The 16,385-nt window shown below is 44.2% G+C and overlaps 1 protein-coding gene across 2 annotated transcripts; it reads right to left on the bottom strand.

Annotated features, from left to right (window-relative positions):
* Positions 1-632: 632 nt before the first annotated feature.
* arl6 (ARF like GTPase 6) lies at positions 633-14,336 on the bottom strand. 2 transcript variants are annotated; one of them, XM_085271490.1, is made up of 8 exons: positions 14,152-14,336; positions 13,100-13,253; positions 12,336-12,397; positions 12,112-12,180; positions 11,939-12,033; positions 11,620-11,749; positions 10,460-10,515; positions 633-1,785 (listed from the first exon to the last, which is right to left on the bottom strand). In XM_085271490.1, exons 2-8 carry the CDS (start codon positions 13,217-13,219, stop codon positions 1,760-1,762), a joined length of 558 nt encoding a protein of 185 aa, XP_085127616.1. In that variant the 5' UTR covers positions 13,220-13,253; positions 14,152-14,336; the 3' UTR covers positions 633-1,759. The 2 variants fall into 2 exon arrangements, with proteins under 2 accessions (XP_085127616.1, XP_085127624.1); XM_085271498.1 differs by lacking the exon at positions 14,152-14,336 and adding an exon at positions 13,937-14,069.
* Positions 14,337-16,385: the final 2,049 nt, after the last annotated feature.

The raw sequence follows: 16,385 nt of genomic DNA, 5'->3' as shown, positions 1-16,385 counted from the left end.
TGTGCCGATACATGAAACCTTAAAATTGAAGGTAGTGCACTTTTTTTTAACCATCACTATAAAGTAGCAATTCAATGTAATGTCCTTACAGCTAACATGAACCAGTACTCAGTGTCTGTGGAGACTAAGTGGGCTGAAAGTTACACATACACCAACTCTGTGCAGTGAAAAACATCACTGGTCATAGATTATTAAGCTCCTGATGTCAACAAGCTTGTTTCAGCTTGCTGTCCTTTTCTGTAAGCTAAAGTGATCAAATGAGGTCTGTTCTGCTTGCTTCATATCAAATCTGTCTGTGATGTTTTCTGTTATTTATTTACAACTCACAGGATTAAATTTGCATTCACATTCACAGCTGTTTGATATTGTCAACCACAGAAAGCTTACAATTCCTTTCATTTCTTTAATTGGATAATGCAAAGAATATTTTCTGCAGTACGTAACACCTGTATAATTACAATTTATAGAGGAAAAGCAGAACTCCAGACTGTGCAGTGAACAAAACAATATTTGGGATTTGTACCCTGAAAGCACCCAAAACACTGAAAATGATTCATTTTTAATTTAAAGCTCAATTAGGGGATGGATCCTGACAAACACACCCACAAACCCCCAAAAATGCAACCACACAGTCAGATCTGTACTTGTTTTTAATGCAAGCTTTCAGCCAGCTAAAGCACAGGACAAAAAGCTTGGGTTCTTGACTTGGTGCAGACTGAGCAGATGTTTTGTTTAGCTGGTCTGCCTTCTGATCACAAGTACCATCAGTCAATTCTAAGAAGCACAATGTTTGATACATTTTCCTTTCAGCAATGAAATAAGGCAAAAAAAGGAAAACGTTAAAATACTTTCAAACAAACATTACAGGCTAGCATTACAATCGTGTATGAAAATCATTTTACAGCTGGGTAACTGATCTCTAGACCCTACAGTTACTGTTACCCATGAACAAAAATACACACGACTTATTTTACAATTTTGTCACTTCGACTACAACTGGAACAATGGTTATCAAACACAAAGCAGAGCTGCATGTGATGTTAGCTGCAATAAGGTAACAGCTGTTGCTGTTTTCTTTTAATGCGGCAGTGAAATGGCCCTCTATGCAAACTTGAAAAAAGGCGACGCACTGGAATACGTGAAAATATTTGGTATTAACGACACAAACAGCAGAAGATTTGCCTATGCTGAAGATATATATGAGAGCAATAGATTGAAATGTATCCTCAGTGGCCCTGAGAAACACAAAAAGTTGAAAATAAGAGAGCATTTGGCATATGTCAGAGGTGGGAAAAAAAATCTTTCACTTATTTCCCAAAATTGTTTGACTTTTAGAAATTTGTGTGATATATGGAGGCTCTCAAAAAGCGTCCATAAAATTTCAGAGCACAGCATTTATCTCCTGCTGTAATGGCGCAGTGGAAATGAATCGTGAGTCAGTGGGGAAAAGGACACAATAAGGGATGAGATAAATGGAAACAGACTTCTTCAGTGAGAGAATGCTTTAAATATTATTTTTCCTTTCAAAACGTCCATGAGGAATTTTAAACATGAGCACTTTGCCATGTCTTCAGTCACAGATTTCTCACTGACCTTTTCCTCACAGTCAATTCATTCTTTACATTTTTTTACTGATACCAAGTTTTTTCGACTGACAAAAATACATTAATGAAAAAAAACAAAAACCCATTCTGAACATTGAATTTTGGTACAAATAAAAGACTAGACTGCGACTTCTGGCCGATGCCCCTTCACGCCCTCATGTTCGCATTGTTTTGATTTGATCTGGAAAAAAGTGAGAAGTATGGTTAAGAAGGAATATACAGCACAGGTTTCATTTATGCACTGCTATCACTTATGAAGCAGGAAACCAGAATACTGACCAAGTCGTCTGTGGAGAAAATGGCATATGCTGCAGTAACATTGATTCTATGAACCTTCTGACTCCACGTTAAACTGACGACTCGATAATTAAGCGATAATGGTCAGAGCAGAGCATTCCTTTATGAATCTGACATCATTATTAAGGATATAGGAAAGGGTACACATCTAGGCATGTTTCACTGTTACACCCAAATAATCCTATTCTCCACTAACCAAGGCACACTGACAGTAAATCAGTAAGGTAGAACTAATTTTGAATAAAATCTACTAGACAGCATAACAATAAGACAACACAGCATTTAGTACTCACTGCATAATTTGATCTATGGCAGGATTTTAGCGAGAGCATTAAATGTTAAAAAAAAGAAAAATAATATGACGATGCAGAACACACTGTGCTTTGCTCAATGACATAAAACACATGACCATTCTGATATGCTGAACAAAAAGATATTTGAAAATTTTCCAAAAAAGGCATGAAAAAATAAGATTATCAACTAGTCGTGTGAACAAGACAGTTTTCTTAGGACTGTATGCAGTCATGTGAAGAACTAAGGCTACGTTCACACTGCAGGTCTTAATGCTCAATTCCGATTTTTTGATCAAATCCGATTTTTTGTCTGCTTCTTCACACTACAAATAAAATGTGACAGTAAACGCGCTCTAGTGTGAACCCTCAAAGCGGCCCGCATGCGCTAAAGAAGACGTCACACAAAATGCGCTCTGTTTAGACCCAGACCAAACAGTATTGTTTGACTGTTTTGGACTTTGTTTCCCAATTTTGCTTTAAATTATAAGGTTATTTTGTTATTTAGATATGGCCTAATAATTATCCTTATTGCTGTTTTAGAGAGGAGCGGTGCTTCAAAGGATAGTTGCAGATTTCTGTAAGAATCTGCAGATTATACAGTACAAATAAAATGTTCACGTTTCTCCAACGTTGTTTTTCCAACAGTTTCACTGACATCTACACTGGATGGCCAGGAAGTGTTCACGATGTCTTCTCTGGAGCTGATAATTGGCGTCTGTCTTGTGTCAGTGATGTAAAAGACGGATTTAATGCGACATGACCGATCAAACAGCAGTCGCTTTCTGAAACATCAGACATGTATCGGATTCAGTACCACATACAAAAGTGACCCAGATCGGATTTGAAAATATCGGATTTGTGCCGTTCACACTGTCATACTGTCATGGTCCCTGTGCCTCCCCGGCCAGCCCAGTGTGGCCACAAGTGTTTGTTGTTTTTCTCTCGCTCTCTCTCTCTCCTACCTGTCTGCCTGGGCGGAGCTCTGATTGGGCTCCTGCCCTTGGCCCACGCACCTGCAGCTGATCTCAAGCGAATTGCAGTTCTCTGGCTTTTAAGGCTGGGGCTCTGAGCTATTCGTCGCTGGAATATTGAGTAACTCTCGTTAGTATTGCCTGGCTTCCTTGCGATTCTACTGTTCCCGTGTTTGCCTTCGACTTACCCTCGTCTGTGTAAACAGGTTTACCTGGATCAGCCCTTTTGTGACCCCTGGACCCCGTGAGTAGGAAAGTGAGCTGAGCTGCTTATGTGGAGACTGTTTGGACGAGGAGCAGAGCGAGTGCGAAGAAGTGTGTCTCCCCAGCCTATTGATCCCCGGGACCCTGGTGTTTCCCCCCTCCCTTCACGTGTATATAGCGCACCAGTGTGATTAATAAAGTGTCGTTGAACTGTGCTACCTCAGTCTGCGCCTGAGTCCGTTCCACCCCTGTGACAGAATATTCCAGCCACCATGGACTCAGCAGATTCAGCTTCCTCCCCGTCTCCCTCCGCCCCGGTCACAATGGAAGCGATCTTACAACGCCACGAGCGAATACTTGTTCACCTCAGCGAGAATGTCGCTGCCTTAACGCTAGCAGCTGCTCAGCGCACTCCATTGCCGGAACCCTCGCCTACCAGCGAACCCGCCCAGGTGTCATCAAGCTCCGCAGTACGTGCTGCCTCACCGGTTCCGGTCCCGGCTGTGTGTGAGTTTTATCTCCCCACACCTGAGCTGTTTTCAGGGGATGTAGGGAAGTGTGCGGGTTTTCTTATGCAGTGCTCTCTCCAGTTTCGCCAGCGGCCTCATGCCTTCTCTAATGACGGGAGTAAGATCTCATATTTTGTTCAGTTGCTACAAGATCGTGTGCTGACCTGGGCACAAGCCGTGCTGAGCACTAGTCCCGAAATCACTTATGATGATTTTTTGTCTCTGTTTCGGAGTGTTTTTGATAAAGGCTCCACTGCTGCGGCGGCTGGGCTCCGCCTCATGAATCTGAAGCAAGGTAAGCGGAGCATGGCAGATTTTTCAGTTGACTTTGGGACACTAGCGACGCAAGCGGGGTGGGGGCAGGAAGCATTAAAGACGGCACTGCTAAATAATGTGAGCGAGGAGATTAAAGATGAACTGATGGTGCGTGAGTTACCCTCCTCTTTAGGTGCGATCATGTCCCTATGCATCCGAATAGACGATCGCCTGTGTGCACGGCGAAGCACGCAACGTCGCTTCGCTCAGCCTCGGCCACCGAGGGACGCCTCACCGGGGCCTGGAGCGGCACGCGAGCACGGCGAGGTTGAGGAGGAGGAGCAGCCCATGCAACTTGGACGTTCGCAGCTCTCGCCCGCAGAACGTCAACGGCGTATGGCCGCCGGTGAGTGTCTATATTGCGGCCGTCAGGGCCATTTTGCCTCTTCATGCCGCGCACGGGCAAAAGGGCGCGCTCGCCAGTAGTTGAGAGAATACTGGTGGGCGATATAACGACTAAAAGTTCTCTCCCCCGGCTTATGTTACCTGCAAAACTCACCATTAAGAATGTTACCCACTCTCTTCAAGCTCTAGTGGATTCAGGTGCTGAGCAGAGTTTCATCGCTCTGGCGAAAAAGCTAAACGTCACACTACACGCCCTACCCGATCCACTTGCTGTCACAGCCCTGTCTGGGCAACGCTTGTCGGACATAACCCAAATCACAGAACCCCTGTCTCTTACTCTCTCGGGTAACCACTCAGAGTGCATCGAGCTTTTCGTGTTTCAAGCACTGCGCACCCCCCTTGTATTGGGTTATCCATGGCTGCTCCAGCACAATCCGCACATCGATTGGAAGAAAGAGAGAGTAACCGGGTGGAGCAATGACTGCTACATGAACTGTCTCAAAGCTGCACCTGCTCCAACCACATCTCCAGGGTCTGACCAGCCGGTAGAGCCCCCGGATTTGACCTCGGTCCCGCGTGTTTATCATGATTTGGCTGAAGTGTTTAGTAAAGACGGGGCGCGTTCACTTCCCCCTCATAGACCGTATGACTGTGCGATTGATCTCCTGCCTGGGGCTCCGCTTCCATCTGGTCGTTTGTACAGCATTTCTCAGCCAGAGAGGGAGTCTATGGAGAAGTACATTGCAGACTCTCTCGCTGCGGGCATCATTCGGCCGTCGTCCTCCCCAGTGGGAGCGGGGTGTTTCTTTGTTGCTAAGAAAGACAAGACCCTTCGCCCCTGTATCGACTATCGCGGGCTTAACAAAATCACCGTTCGTAACAAGTATCCTCTGCCCCTTCTTTCTTCTGCTTTTGAGTTACTTCAGGGTGCCACGATCTTCAGTAAGTTGGACTTGCGCAATGCCTACCATCTGGTGAGAATCCGTGAAGGGGATGAGTGGAAAACGGCCTTCAATACTCACCTAGGCCATTTCGAGTACCTTGTGATGCCGTTCGGCCTGACCCCGGCCGTGTTCCAGGCTCTTGTTAATGATGTTCTCAGAGACTTTATTAACCGATGTGCTTTTGTCTACTTAGATGACATTCTCATCTTCTCCAAGTCTAAAGCGGAACATGAGGTATATGTGAGGCAGATCCTGCAGCGCCTGCTGGAGAATAGGCTCTTTGTTAAAGGAGAGAAATGTGACTTCCACATGGATTCAGTGGCATTTCTGGGCTACATCATCACCAAAGGGGATTTGAAACCTGACCCGGCAAAAGTTCAGGCAGTGTTGGACTGGCCCAAACCACCCGATCGCCGGCAGCTTCAGCGCTTTCTGGGGTTTGCTAACTTCTACGGACGTTTCATCAGGGATTTTAGTAAAGTTGCTCTGCCTCTCTCTAGGTTAACGTCACCCAAGGTGCCATTCCACTGGGACCGGCTGGCTCAGGAAGCCTTCTCTCACCTCAAGGAACGGTTCGCCACCGCCCCGATCCTTCGCCAGCCGGACCTCTCCCTGCAGTTCGTTGTGGAGGTGGATGCATCGGAGTCTGGAGTAGGGGCCGTGCTCTCCCAACAATTCGAGGGTAAGCTCCACCCCTGTGCCTTTTTCTCTCGTCGTCTTTCCCCAGCCGAGAGGAATTATGACATCGGAGACCGCGAACTTCTGGCCGTAAAGCTGGCTCTGGAGCAGTGGAGGCACTGGCTGGAGGGGGCTGCACAGCCGTTCATTGTATGGACCGATCATAAAAACCTCGAATACATCCGCTCGGCGAAGTGGCTCAACTCACGGCAGGCCAGGTGGGCTTTGTTCTTCACCCGGTTTAATTTCACCATCACTTACAGGCCAGGCTCCCGTAACGTTAAACCAGACGCTCTTTCCCGGCAATACGCCCCAGTCGGAGAGGAGTCCGACCCTGGATCTGTTCTGCCTACTTCCTGTGTTATTGGAGCAGTTACATGGGAGATCGAAGAGCTCATCCGGGAGGCACAAGAAACCGACCCTGATCCTGGCACGGGCCCCCCTGATCGACTCTTTGTTCCGGCGGCTGTCCGGTCCCGGGTGCTCCAGTGGGCTCACACGGCCCGTTTTTCCTGCCATCCAGGAGTTAACCGCACCACTGCATTCCTGCGCAGGTATTTCTGGTGGCCCGCCCTCATTAAAGACTCACGGGAGTACGTCACCGCCTGCACCACTTGTGCTCAAAATAAGCACTCCAATCAACATCCGTCTGGACGTCTGCAGCCACTCTCCACACCCAGCCGACCCTGGTCCCACATCTCTCTGGATTTCGTCACTGGTCTGCCACCATCTGCAGGTAACACTACAATATTGACCATCGTTGACCGTTTCTCCAAAGCTGCCCATTTCATTGCGCTTCCTAAGCTCCCCACAGCCTTGGAGACTGCCCGACTCCTCACCACGCATGTTTTTCGGCTCCATGGCATCCCTGAGGACGTTGTCTCGGACCGGGGCCCTCAGTTCACGTCGCGGGTGTGGAGGGAGTTCTGCTCTGCCATAGGAGCCAAGGTGAGCCTCTCCTCTGGCTTCCACCCGCAAAGCAACGGCCAAACAGAGCGCATCAACCAAGAGTTGGAGGCCACCCTCCGCTGTGTCGCCTCTCATAACCAGGCCATCTGGAGCGAACACCTGCCGTGGATAGAGTATGCTCACAACAGTCACACATCCTCTGCTACCGGCGTGTCACCCTTCGAGGCGTCTCTGGGATACCAACCACCTCTGTTTCCCATGGTTGAAGGTGAGCATACTGTTCCGTCTGTCCAACATCACCTCCGCAGGTGTCGCAGGGCCTGGCGGGCCACTCGGGCGGCTTTACTCCGGACGAAGGAACGGAATAAGGCACTCGCGGATCGCCACCAGACGGCCGCCCCTGTGTATGTGGTGGGGCAGAAGGTATGGCTCTCTACTCGCTTCGTGCCCTTACATGCCGAATCTAAGAAACTCACCCCCAACTTCATCGGCCCGTTTGAAATCAGTGCTGTGATCAACCCTGCTTCCGTCCGCTTGGCTCTGCCACGCAATATGCGTATTCATGATGTGTTCCATGTCTCTCAGGTCAAGCCAGTGGTCTCCAGCCCGTTGTGCCCTCCTTCCAGGCCCCCGCCGCCCCCCCGGCTCGTCGGTGGCCAGCTGGTTTACGCGCATCTTGGACTCCCGCCGCCGGGGTCGGGGTTTTCAGTACCTGGTTGACTGGGAGGGCTACGGGCTAGAGGAACGTTCCTGGGTGCCCCGGTCGGCTATCGTGGGTAGGGGTCTGCTCCGGGACTTCCACCGCCTGCACCCGGGTAAGCCTGGTGGGTCGCCGGGAGGCTCCCGTTGAGGGGGGGGTACTGTCATGGTCCCTGTGCCTCCCCGGCCAGCCCAGTGTGGCCACAAGTGTTTGTTGTTTTTCTCTCGCTCTCTCTCTCTCCTACCTGTCTGCCTGGGCGGAGCTCTGATTGGGCTCCTGCCCTTGGCCCACGCACCTGCAGCTGATCTCAAGCGAATTGCAGTTCTCTGGCTTTTAAGGCTGGGGCTCTGAGCTATTCGTCGCTGGAATATTGAGTAACTCTCGTTAGTATTGCCTGGCTTCCTTGCGATTCTACTGTTCCCGTGTTTGCCTTCGACTTACCCTCGTCTGTGTAAACAGGTTTACCTGGATCAGCCCTTTTGTGACCCCTGGACCCCGTGAGTAGGAAAGTGAGCTGAGCTGCTTGTGTGGAGACTGTTTGGACGAGGAGCAGAGCGAGTGCGAAGAAGTGTGTCTCCCCAGCCTATTGATCCCCGGGACCCTGGTGTTTCCCCCCTCCCTTCACGTGTATATAGCGCACCAGTGTGATTAATAAAGTGTCGTTGAACTGTGCTACCTCAGTCTGCGCCTGAGTCCGTTCCACCCCCGTGACACATACCATGATTGGATATGGGTCGCATAGGGTCAAAAAAGTCAGATTTGATGCGCCTTCGCCTGCAGTGTGAACGCAGCCTAAGTGCACCCTTACTGCTTCCGTTAGAATTAAGAGGATAAGAGGCAGCCTGGTGCTGCTATCAAATACACTTGATTAATTGATGATCAGCAAGTGCGAGCACCACTATAAACACAGAAGTTTTTGGCAGTTGTTGTGCGTTAACAGCAGTGGATCTCCCAGTAAATTCACACAAAGGTCAGAGTTACATCTCAGATGCTACAGGCCTTAGTATACTAAATGTTAAAGTTCAACAGTAAAATTTGAAAAAGACTGAACAAGTATGGATTCCTTAGAAGGGTTCCCAGGAAAAAGCCTATTCTGTCTAAATAGAAAATTGCAAACTTCTGGAACAATGTCCTTTGGACATATCAGTCCAGAATAGAGGTGTTTGGCAATAATGCACAGCGCAATGTTTGCTGAAAACCAAAACACAGCATATTAGCACAAAAACCTCATACCAACTTTCAAGCACGGTGATGATGATTTAGGCTGGTTTTGCTGCTACGATACCTTGGCACCTGGCAGTCACTAAGTTGACCATGAACGCCTCTCTATATCAAAGTTTACAGAGGAAACCATCTGTAAAAAAACTAAAGCTTGGCTGAAATTGCATCATGCAGTAAGACAATAATACCAAGCACAGCAGCAAATCTACAACAGAACGGCTGAAAAAGAAAAGAATCTATTGAGACCTTAAGAGAGCTGTGCATAAAATGCAAGCAAACCTCAATGAACCAAAACAACACTGTAAAGAAGAGTGAACCAAAAGTGGACTGGAATTTCCTCCTTCATGTGAAAGGCCGATAAAGTCATAAAGAAAAGGTTTACTTCAAGTTACTCCTGCTAAGCGTAGTTTTACACGTGGCTGAATTATGGGGTTACCATATTTTTCAGACCATAAGGTGCACCAGATTATAAGGTGTATTAAGTGAAACAAAACAGTCTGATAAGTCAAACTTTATTCAACTCATTCTTCTTGCTTCCTCCACTTCGGTACGGCCTGTATTATTAATATACTGCAACAACATGCTCTATTCCCATGTTGTTGCAGTATATTAATAACCGACTTTATATTGTGGATGGATTATCTCAGTTGTTCTCCTGACTGAAGTTCGGTCCGTTTACAGCATCCTGCCATGCGACTGCATTTGTCTCTAACCATCAGGAACGTTCTTGTTAACTTTTATCAAGTGGAAAAAGTTAGCATTCATCCTCCAGCTTCACTGTGTTTATGTTATGCAAACCTAGCTGTGTCGCTAGCGATCACGTAGCACATCATTATAAACCAGCTAGTTCAACTTTAGTAACAACTACAGAAGTCACTGCTGTTTAGTTTTCTGTCTTCATTTATGTTGGAAGTGATAGCAGAGCTGTACATTTTAATTTTTTTCAGAAATCTCTCAGTCAGAACATGCTATATCATATTTAGGTGGAAACTAGCAAGCTAACTTCCTGTTAACTTCCTGTTAACTTCCATCTCCGTTAAAATATAATAAATTCTGTTTTCATGGATGCCTAGATGTTAAACTTAATTGTTACACCTGGTAAAGCAATAACACTGATCATTTTATTAAAGATGAAAGAATTTAGACAGTTTTTAATGCCGCAGTGATCGTTTGACCTTGGGGACCTGAAGCGGAGTTTGGACCCTGATTACTCCGCAATGCTCCCGACTTCGGCACTGTACTGTACTGTTGGTTTTTGAGAAAATTAAAGGATTTTAAGTGCGCCTTATAGACAGAAAAATACGCCTGTTAAAAAAAAAAAAAAAAAAAACTAACTGTATAAATCTTGAAAGTCATTTAAAATGTATGTAATATGTACTCTAATGGTTAACAGTGAACTACACTGTGAGATGAACTCACTAGTGGATGTCCACTTTCCCCATTTTCATGTATATTCATTCCTACTATACCTTGTAACCAGTCGACTCCCTCCTGTAAACCGTCTCCTGTCAGAGCATTGGTGGCACTGAAAAATATCAAAATACACACTGATAAAAGCACAAAGCAGAAAACCTTCAAGTGACTGCTTTGCCAAATCCACATCCTTAATACTGAGGGTGCAAAGGCAAATCGAAAGAAATCCATTAACCACTGTGTAACAAATCCCTATTTAGGGTTTTTTGTCAGTCTTGTGATTTAACATGGGATACTCTTAGTATGCTTAGCTGTGTGTGGTGTCACTTGCACAGAACATGGAATTAATTTCTTTCTTCCATGTTTAGATTTAACAATGTGCACCAAGTGACACTGTATAATTCATAATATATGAAGATAACACATATAATAAGATGTATAATATATCTTATCTGCAACCAGCATAAAAAAAGGAATAAAATCGCAGAAGGTTCCGTATATTTTTTGTTCTGGTGAAGGATAAATAAATATTCATTTTCATTGTCAAGTGTTAACGAGCTTGTGTCAATCAATAGAGTAATTTAGTCTCAGGTCACTGAAGTAAATGTTCTAGTGTAACAGTGAAGAGATAGAAATATTTTTGCTGGGTTAATATGACATCTTGTGGCAGATGGCAGATTTATCCTGTCTTCCTCCCATCATCCTAACTGGTTACTTCCTGTTAAAGGGGAGTTTTTCCTTCCCACTGTCGCCAAAGTGCTTGCTGATAGGGGGTCAAATGATTGTTGGGTTTTTCTCTGTATGTATTATTGTAGGTTTTACCTTACAATACAAAGCGCCTTGAGGCGAGTGTTGTTGTGATTTAGTGCTGTATAAATAAAACTGAACTGAAAAATAGATGTTCATCAGAACTATTTCCAGTCATACAATATAAATGTCCCAGTATTAATATCCTGGACTTCCGCCGAGAGGAAGTGATCAGTACAGTTTGGGCATCTTAGTTCAATATGATCGTACACCAGACAATAACAAAAAACAAACTTGCATGCTGTGTAATAAAACTTGTTCTGCCCTTGAAATGGACTTTCGTATAATGTGATGCATCAGGAAAACCGCGAATGGTGCTGGTATGCTCACATCAGACTGCAGTGTAGCTGTTGTGTCTATAATAACTACACTGCTTCAATGGCAATGACATAAAAGTAAAAGCTCGTACCAGATGTGCCAGGGTTTGTCTTTGATGTTCTCCAAACACAGCAGCTGTGAGACCTTAACTGAAGTCAGAGCATCCCTCATATCCATCTTATTAGCAAAGAACAGAATGGGGATCCTCCGGTGTTTAATATCTGCAAGGAGAGAGAGATTAAAGTTTCAGAGTTGTGCTGTTAATTAGAAATGTTATTAGCTTCAAATAAATGAACAATATTTTGAAACTAAATTTAAAAAGGCAATTAAAAAAAAGAAACCTTTAAACCTGATTTAATTTTACACAAAATAAATATGTGAACAAGTGGCTAAAAAAAAAAAATCCTTACCAGGATGATTTAGTAATGTGTCCAGTTCTTCTTTGGCCACTACCATCCTCAGTTTGTCTGCGCTATCAATGACAAATATGATAGCCTGGCCTTCCCTGGGAAGAGATGAGAGATATTAATTAACGTATATCAAAACAAAAATCTTGCAAAGGCTGTTTTGGGATCACACTCACTTGTAGTAATGTTCCCAAAGGTTTCTGTATCTGCCTTGACCTGACATGTCAAACACTGTGAAAGAAAGACTAGAAGAAGAGAAGAAAATCACATGTGTATGAAGTTTATGTAAATAACGAGACAAGCAATAAAATATATTAATCTGTAACAGATGTTCAATAATGTAAAGGATGACAATACTTTATTACTGGGTTTCAATTCAATATTAAACCACAGCAGCTACCTGGATGTCTTGAACTTCTCTATGCTGAAGCCAATTGTTGGGACAATATCTTGTACCTGGGCCTGAAAAAGAAGGGCACCATGTTCTCATTAGCAGCTTCAGGTGGGGAAAACACAGTATTTAGTAGTAGCAACATTCCCTCTACAGTACTGTCTTTTTCTCATTGTATTGGCTACATCTCACCCTATCCTTGACATCCTCCTCTGTCATACCAACCCCCTGCACGCCCCCCTTCACTACATCTACAAATCTTCTCTGTGGTTTTTCACTTTTCCTCCTGCCTGGCAACTCCACATTCAACATCCTCTTTCCAGTATATCCACTATCCCTCTTCTGCACAAGTCCAAAGCATGTCAGACTTGCCTTCCTAACTTTGTCTCCGAACCGCTTGACCTGTACTGTCCCTCTGATGTAGTCACCCTAACCCTAACCCATCTTTAGCTGTGCCTCCTGTCTTTTTGTCAGTACCCCCGTCTCCAAACCATATATCATAGCAAGTCTGACTACCAGTGTGTGAATGTGTGTGTGAATGGGTTGTGTAAAGCGCTTTGGGGTCCTTAGGAACTAGTAAAGCGCTATACAAATACAGGCCATTTACCATTTACCATCTTCTAAACCTTTCGTTTTACTATTGCTGGTATCCTTCTGTCATAAATCACCCCTGACACCCATCTCCACCCCTTACACCCCACCTTCACCTTTCTCATCAGCGTTATCAACATAAAGATGAGTGATGCAACATCTCTTGTATTAGAAAGACTTACATTCGAGGGCTTCAGTCTGTTGATGATGGTGGTTTTTCCACTGTTGTCCAGACCGAGACACAGCACGTTCACCTCCTTCTTTAAGCCCAGCCAACCCGCCAACTTGTCAAACAACCCCATTGGCTACTCAGCAACCATCAGCTGTCTTTATGACCTTCAAGTAACATAACATAAACACAGAAAGATTTAGAATACAGCAATACTTTACAGCAAGTGCTGGAGATTATACAGGGTACTTCACGTGTCCTGGAAAATTCACAACATGAGGACCTGCAACTCTAAAGAAGCTGTGGTCACGCACTGATCACCCACCTGTTGCTAATCACATGCAATGGCTATCAGAAACAAGTCAGTCCTAGGAACCCTTTTAAATGTTATACTTTAGCCTGGTGACCCCGAATGTAATCACACGGTAACTGGGCTGTGCGACATAATGTTATCTGTTGTTGTTCGATAACATTAAGCCACTTCTACAAAAATAATGAGTAATCTAGACTTTATGGGAATGGGAACGTGTCCTGTGTGGGAAACGTTTCATATTTCATTGCTAGCATAGTTACAGTACTCATCGTTAGCTCTGAGATCACCAAAGGGACAGCGAAAACTGAACAAGTTCACATTTCTGCTGCATAATTAGCATTCACACTCAAGTTGCTGCAATAACAGATGGACGGCATAACGCCAAGAAATAGCGTTTGTGTTTATGCCTCGCCAAACCCAACAACATTTAACCTTGTTATCGTTAGCCTCAGCTAACGTGCTTAGTGGGCTCTAGAATATAATTATCAGTCGCTACTGCTACTTCGTTAATCTCTTGTTGTTACTGAAGCTAGTTACCCTTAGCCAACCTCTTTCCACAAGCTTTACATCAGCGAGCCCTCGTAACGCGGTAGGCTTTTAAAGCCTAGTGCGGTACTCGATATTTAAATGAACAGTCTCAGCCATCAAGGCAATATAGTTCATCGTTGAGTTACCACGACAGCTAGTGATGCTTTAGCTATGGTTAGCTTGTATTATCCTGTGCTAAAGTGTATATTGAAGATGTACTTTACCTGTAATTTTCGCTTGAGTGCCTACGTTCGAGTCGCCCTTCCCTTCCCTTTACTTCACTTTACTTAATATTAAATCGTTTTTGCATTCATTTCTCTGCTTGCCTCTTAAGCTCCATGACCTGCTGAAAAACCCACTGAGTTATTTACACTGTGTTGCTGGGAGACCACCGAATTGACTCTAGTCTGACCCCTACAGGGCAGAACAAAACTTACTTCCAATCTGATACCTTTAGCAGCCGGGTTTTAGGCACGCAAGGTGTGTCAAACATAAGGCCTAGAAGGCAGATTCACCCCGGCAAAGACTGAAATCAGGCCCACTGGAAGGCTTTGGAAAATGTGAAGATTTTTGAACTGTATTTTACTGTATATATGTTTTACAGCTTTCTCTATTGATATGGACCTCCCCCACTGCCATTCACACTACACTAAAGTAGTGAAGTAATCGATAAAATTCCAAAAAGACAAAAAAATAAATAAATATCAAATGATTAAAAATACCTTGATTTTTAAATATATTATACATTATGGCTATTGTAAATACAGAACCGTCTGGGGAATGAGCTTTTTCTGTATTTTTACACATTTATCATGTAAAGAAAACTAATACTGCTGGAAATGTACTTCTTTTGCTTCTGTTTAAATATTTCAGGGTTTAAATGTTTAGTTGACTGTCTTTACATGGACAGAAAGGGGAGTTTCATTGGGCCAGCCCACTTAAAGATCAAAGTGGGCTGTATGTGACCCCGATTAAAAAGGTGTTTGACACCCCTGCTCATGTTCATACTGATCTTTACTGACAGTATCCACTTTCCAAAACAAGTTATTCTATTATCTAGAATAAGGGAACGAAACACACCAAAAACACAATCAAAGTAAATACAACCATGAAACAATTAATCTGAAATTATCATAAACAAGAAACATTTTTAAAAGTGAAGCAATAGTCTGTTGTTTGTCTTAATTAATCTACTGATGTCTTATAAGCAAGACATTACTAACATACTGAGAACCAAACTACTTTTATGTTAACCTTCACTGTCCAAAATATTGTGTAACTACATATTTTCACTGTTAAGTCCAAATCCCTATAGACAGTTCTGATATAAAATAATGACTGTAAGCCATAAAAAAAACAACATTTCTCACAGAATCTAAAACTGTCTACATACTGAACACCTACTTTGGCCAGACATGGCTTTCACCTAGCACCTTTGATAAGCACCCATGTGACAAACTCACCTGACAGTGACACAGAAAATGTGTCAGTCTTCTGAGTGACAATTAAGATAACTTGTTTTTGAGTGAGAGATGGCATCTATGGACATCTGTGTGTGTGTGTGTGTGTGTGTGTGTGTGTGTGTGTGTGTGTGTGTGTGTGTGTGTGTGTGTGTGTGCGCGAGTGTCTGAAATTGGCTCCCTTGCCACTTCATTAGGTATACCTGTTCACCTGCTTGTTAAGGCAAATATCTTCTCAGCTAGTCACAGAGCAGGAACTCAGTACAGGTGAATAAGACCTGCTGAGGTTCACACTGAGCATCAGGAAAAAAGATGATTTAAGTGAAGCATGATTTGGCATGGTTTTTGGTGCCAGACATGCTGGCCTGTGTATTTCAGAAACTGTTGATTTTCCTGCCCAGTCATCTCTAGAGTTTACAAAGAACCGTCAATAATACGGAAAACACCCAGTGATCCAGCCAGTTCTTCGGGCTGAAATGCCTTCCTGATGCCAGAAGAGAATGGGCACACTGTTTTGACCAGCTGGGAAGGCAATAGTAACTCAGATAACCACTCATTGCAACCAAGGTATGTAGATGAGCATTTCTGAACACACAAAACATCAAAACTTTGAAGCAGATGGGCTACAGCAGCACAAGACCATACCTTTTGTTACTCCTGTCAGCTGAGAGCAGAAAACGGAGGCTACAGTTCAGAAAAGCACCACTGAGACTACAGTTCACCAAAAGCAGAAAGTTTTTATAGATGTTAACTGGATTGATTAGTCTTGATTTCTGTTGCAACATGATAGAGTCCAAATTGATGTAAATAGCATCCTGTTTTGCATCAGCTATTCAGAAAACTTCTATTCCATATATCAAAATGTTTCCAACACCTTGTTGACTTAAGGTGTAATCCTGTACTGGCAAAGTGTACCTAATGAAATGTGCGGCGTATGTAGAGATTGAGGCCAGGGGTGGTTAAAGTCTGAGAGAAAACTAAGTATTAAAATAGGGTTG

This window comes from Mchenga conophoros, linkage group LG1, assembly GCF_057382185.1.
Source record: "Mchenga conophoros isolate Kocher_MC1m ecotype Shallow Benthic linkage group LG1, M_conophoros_male_GT1.1, whole genome shotgun sequence".
Classification (NCBI taxonomy): Eukaryota; Metazoa; Chordata; class Actinopteri; order Cichliformes; family Cichlidae; genus Mchenga; species Mchenga conophoros.
The sequence above is the reverse complement of the archived record's forward strand: the minus strand, read 5'-3'. Positions and strand labels throughout refer to the sequence as shown.

What these genes read in the sequence shown, in the direction of transcription:
- arl6 (XM_085271490.1), bottom strand. Translation starts at nt 13,219, where the DNA reads ATGGGGTTGTTTGACAAGTTGGCGGGTTGGCTGGGCTTAAAGAAGGAG. An exon ending in CTTTGGGAACATTACTACAA is followed by an intron (nt 12,034 to 12,111) that starts GTGAGTGTGATC and finishes ATCTCTTCCCAG; the next exon opens with GGAAGGCCAGGCTATCATAT. An exon ending in CACATTACTAAATCATCCTG is followed by an intron (nt 11,750 to 11,938) that starts GTAAGGATTTTT and finishes CTCTCCTTGCAG; the next exon opens with ATATTAAACACCGGAGGATC.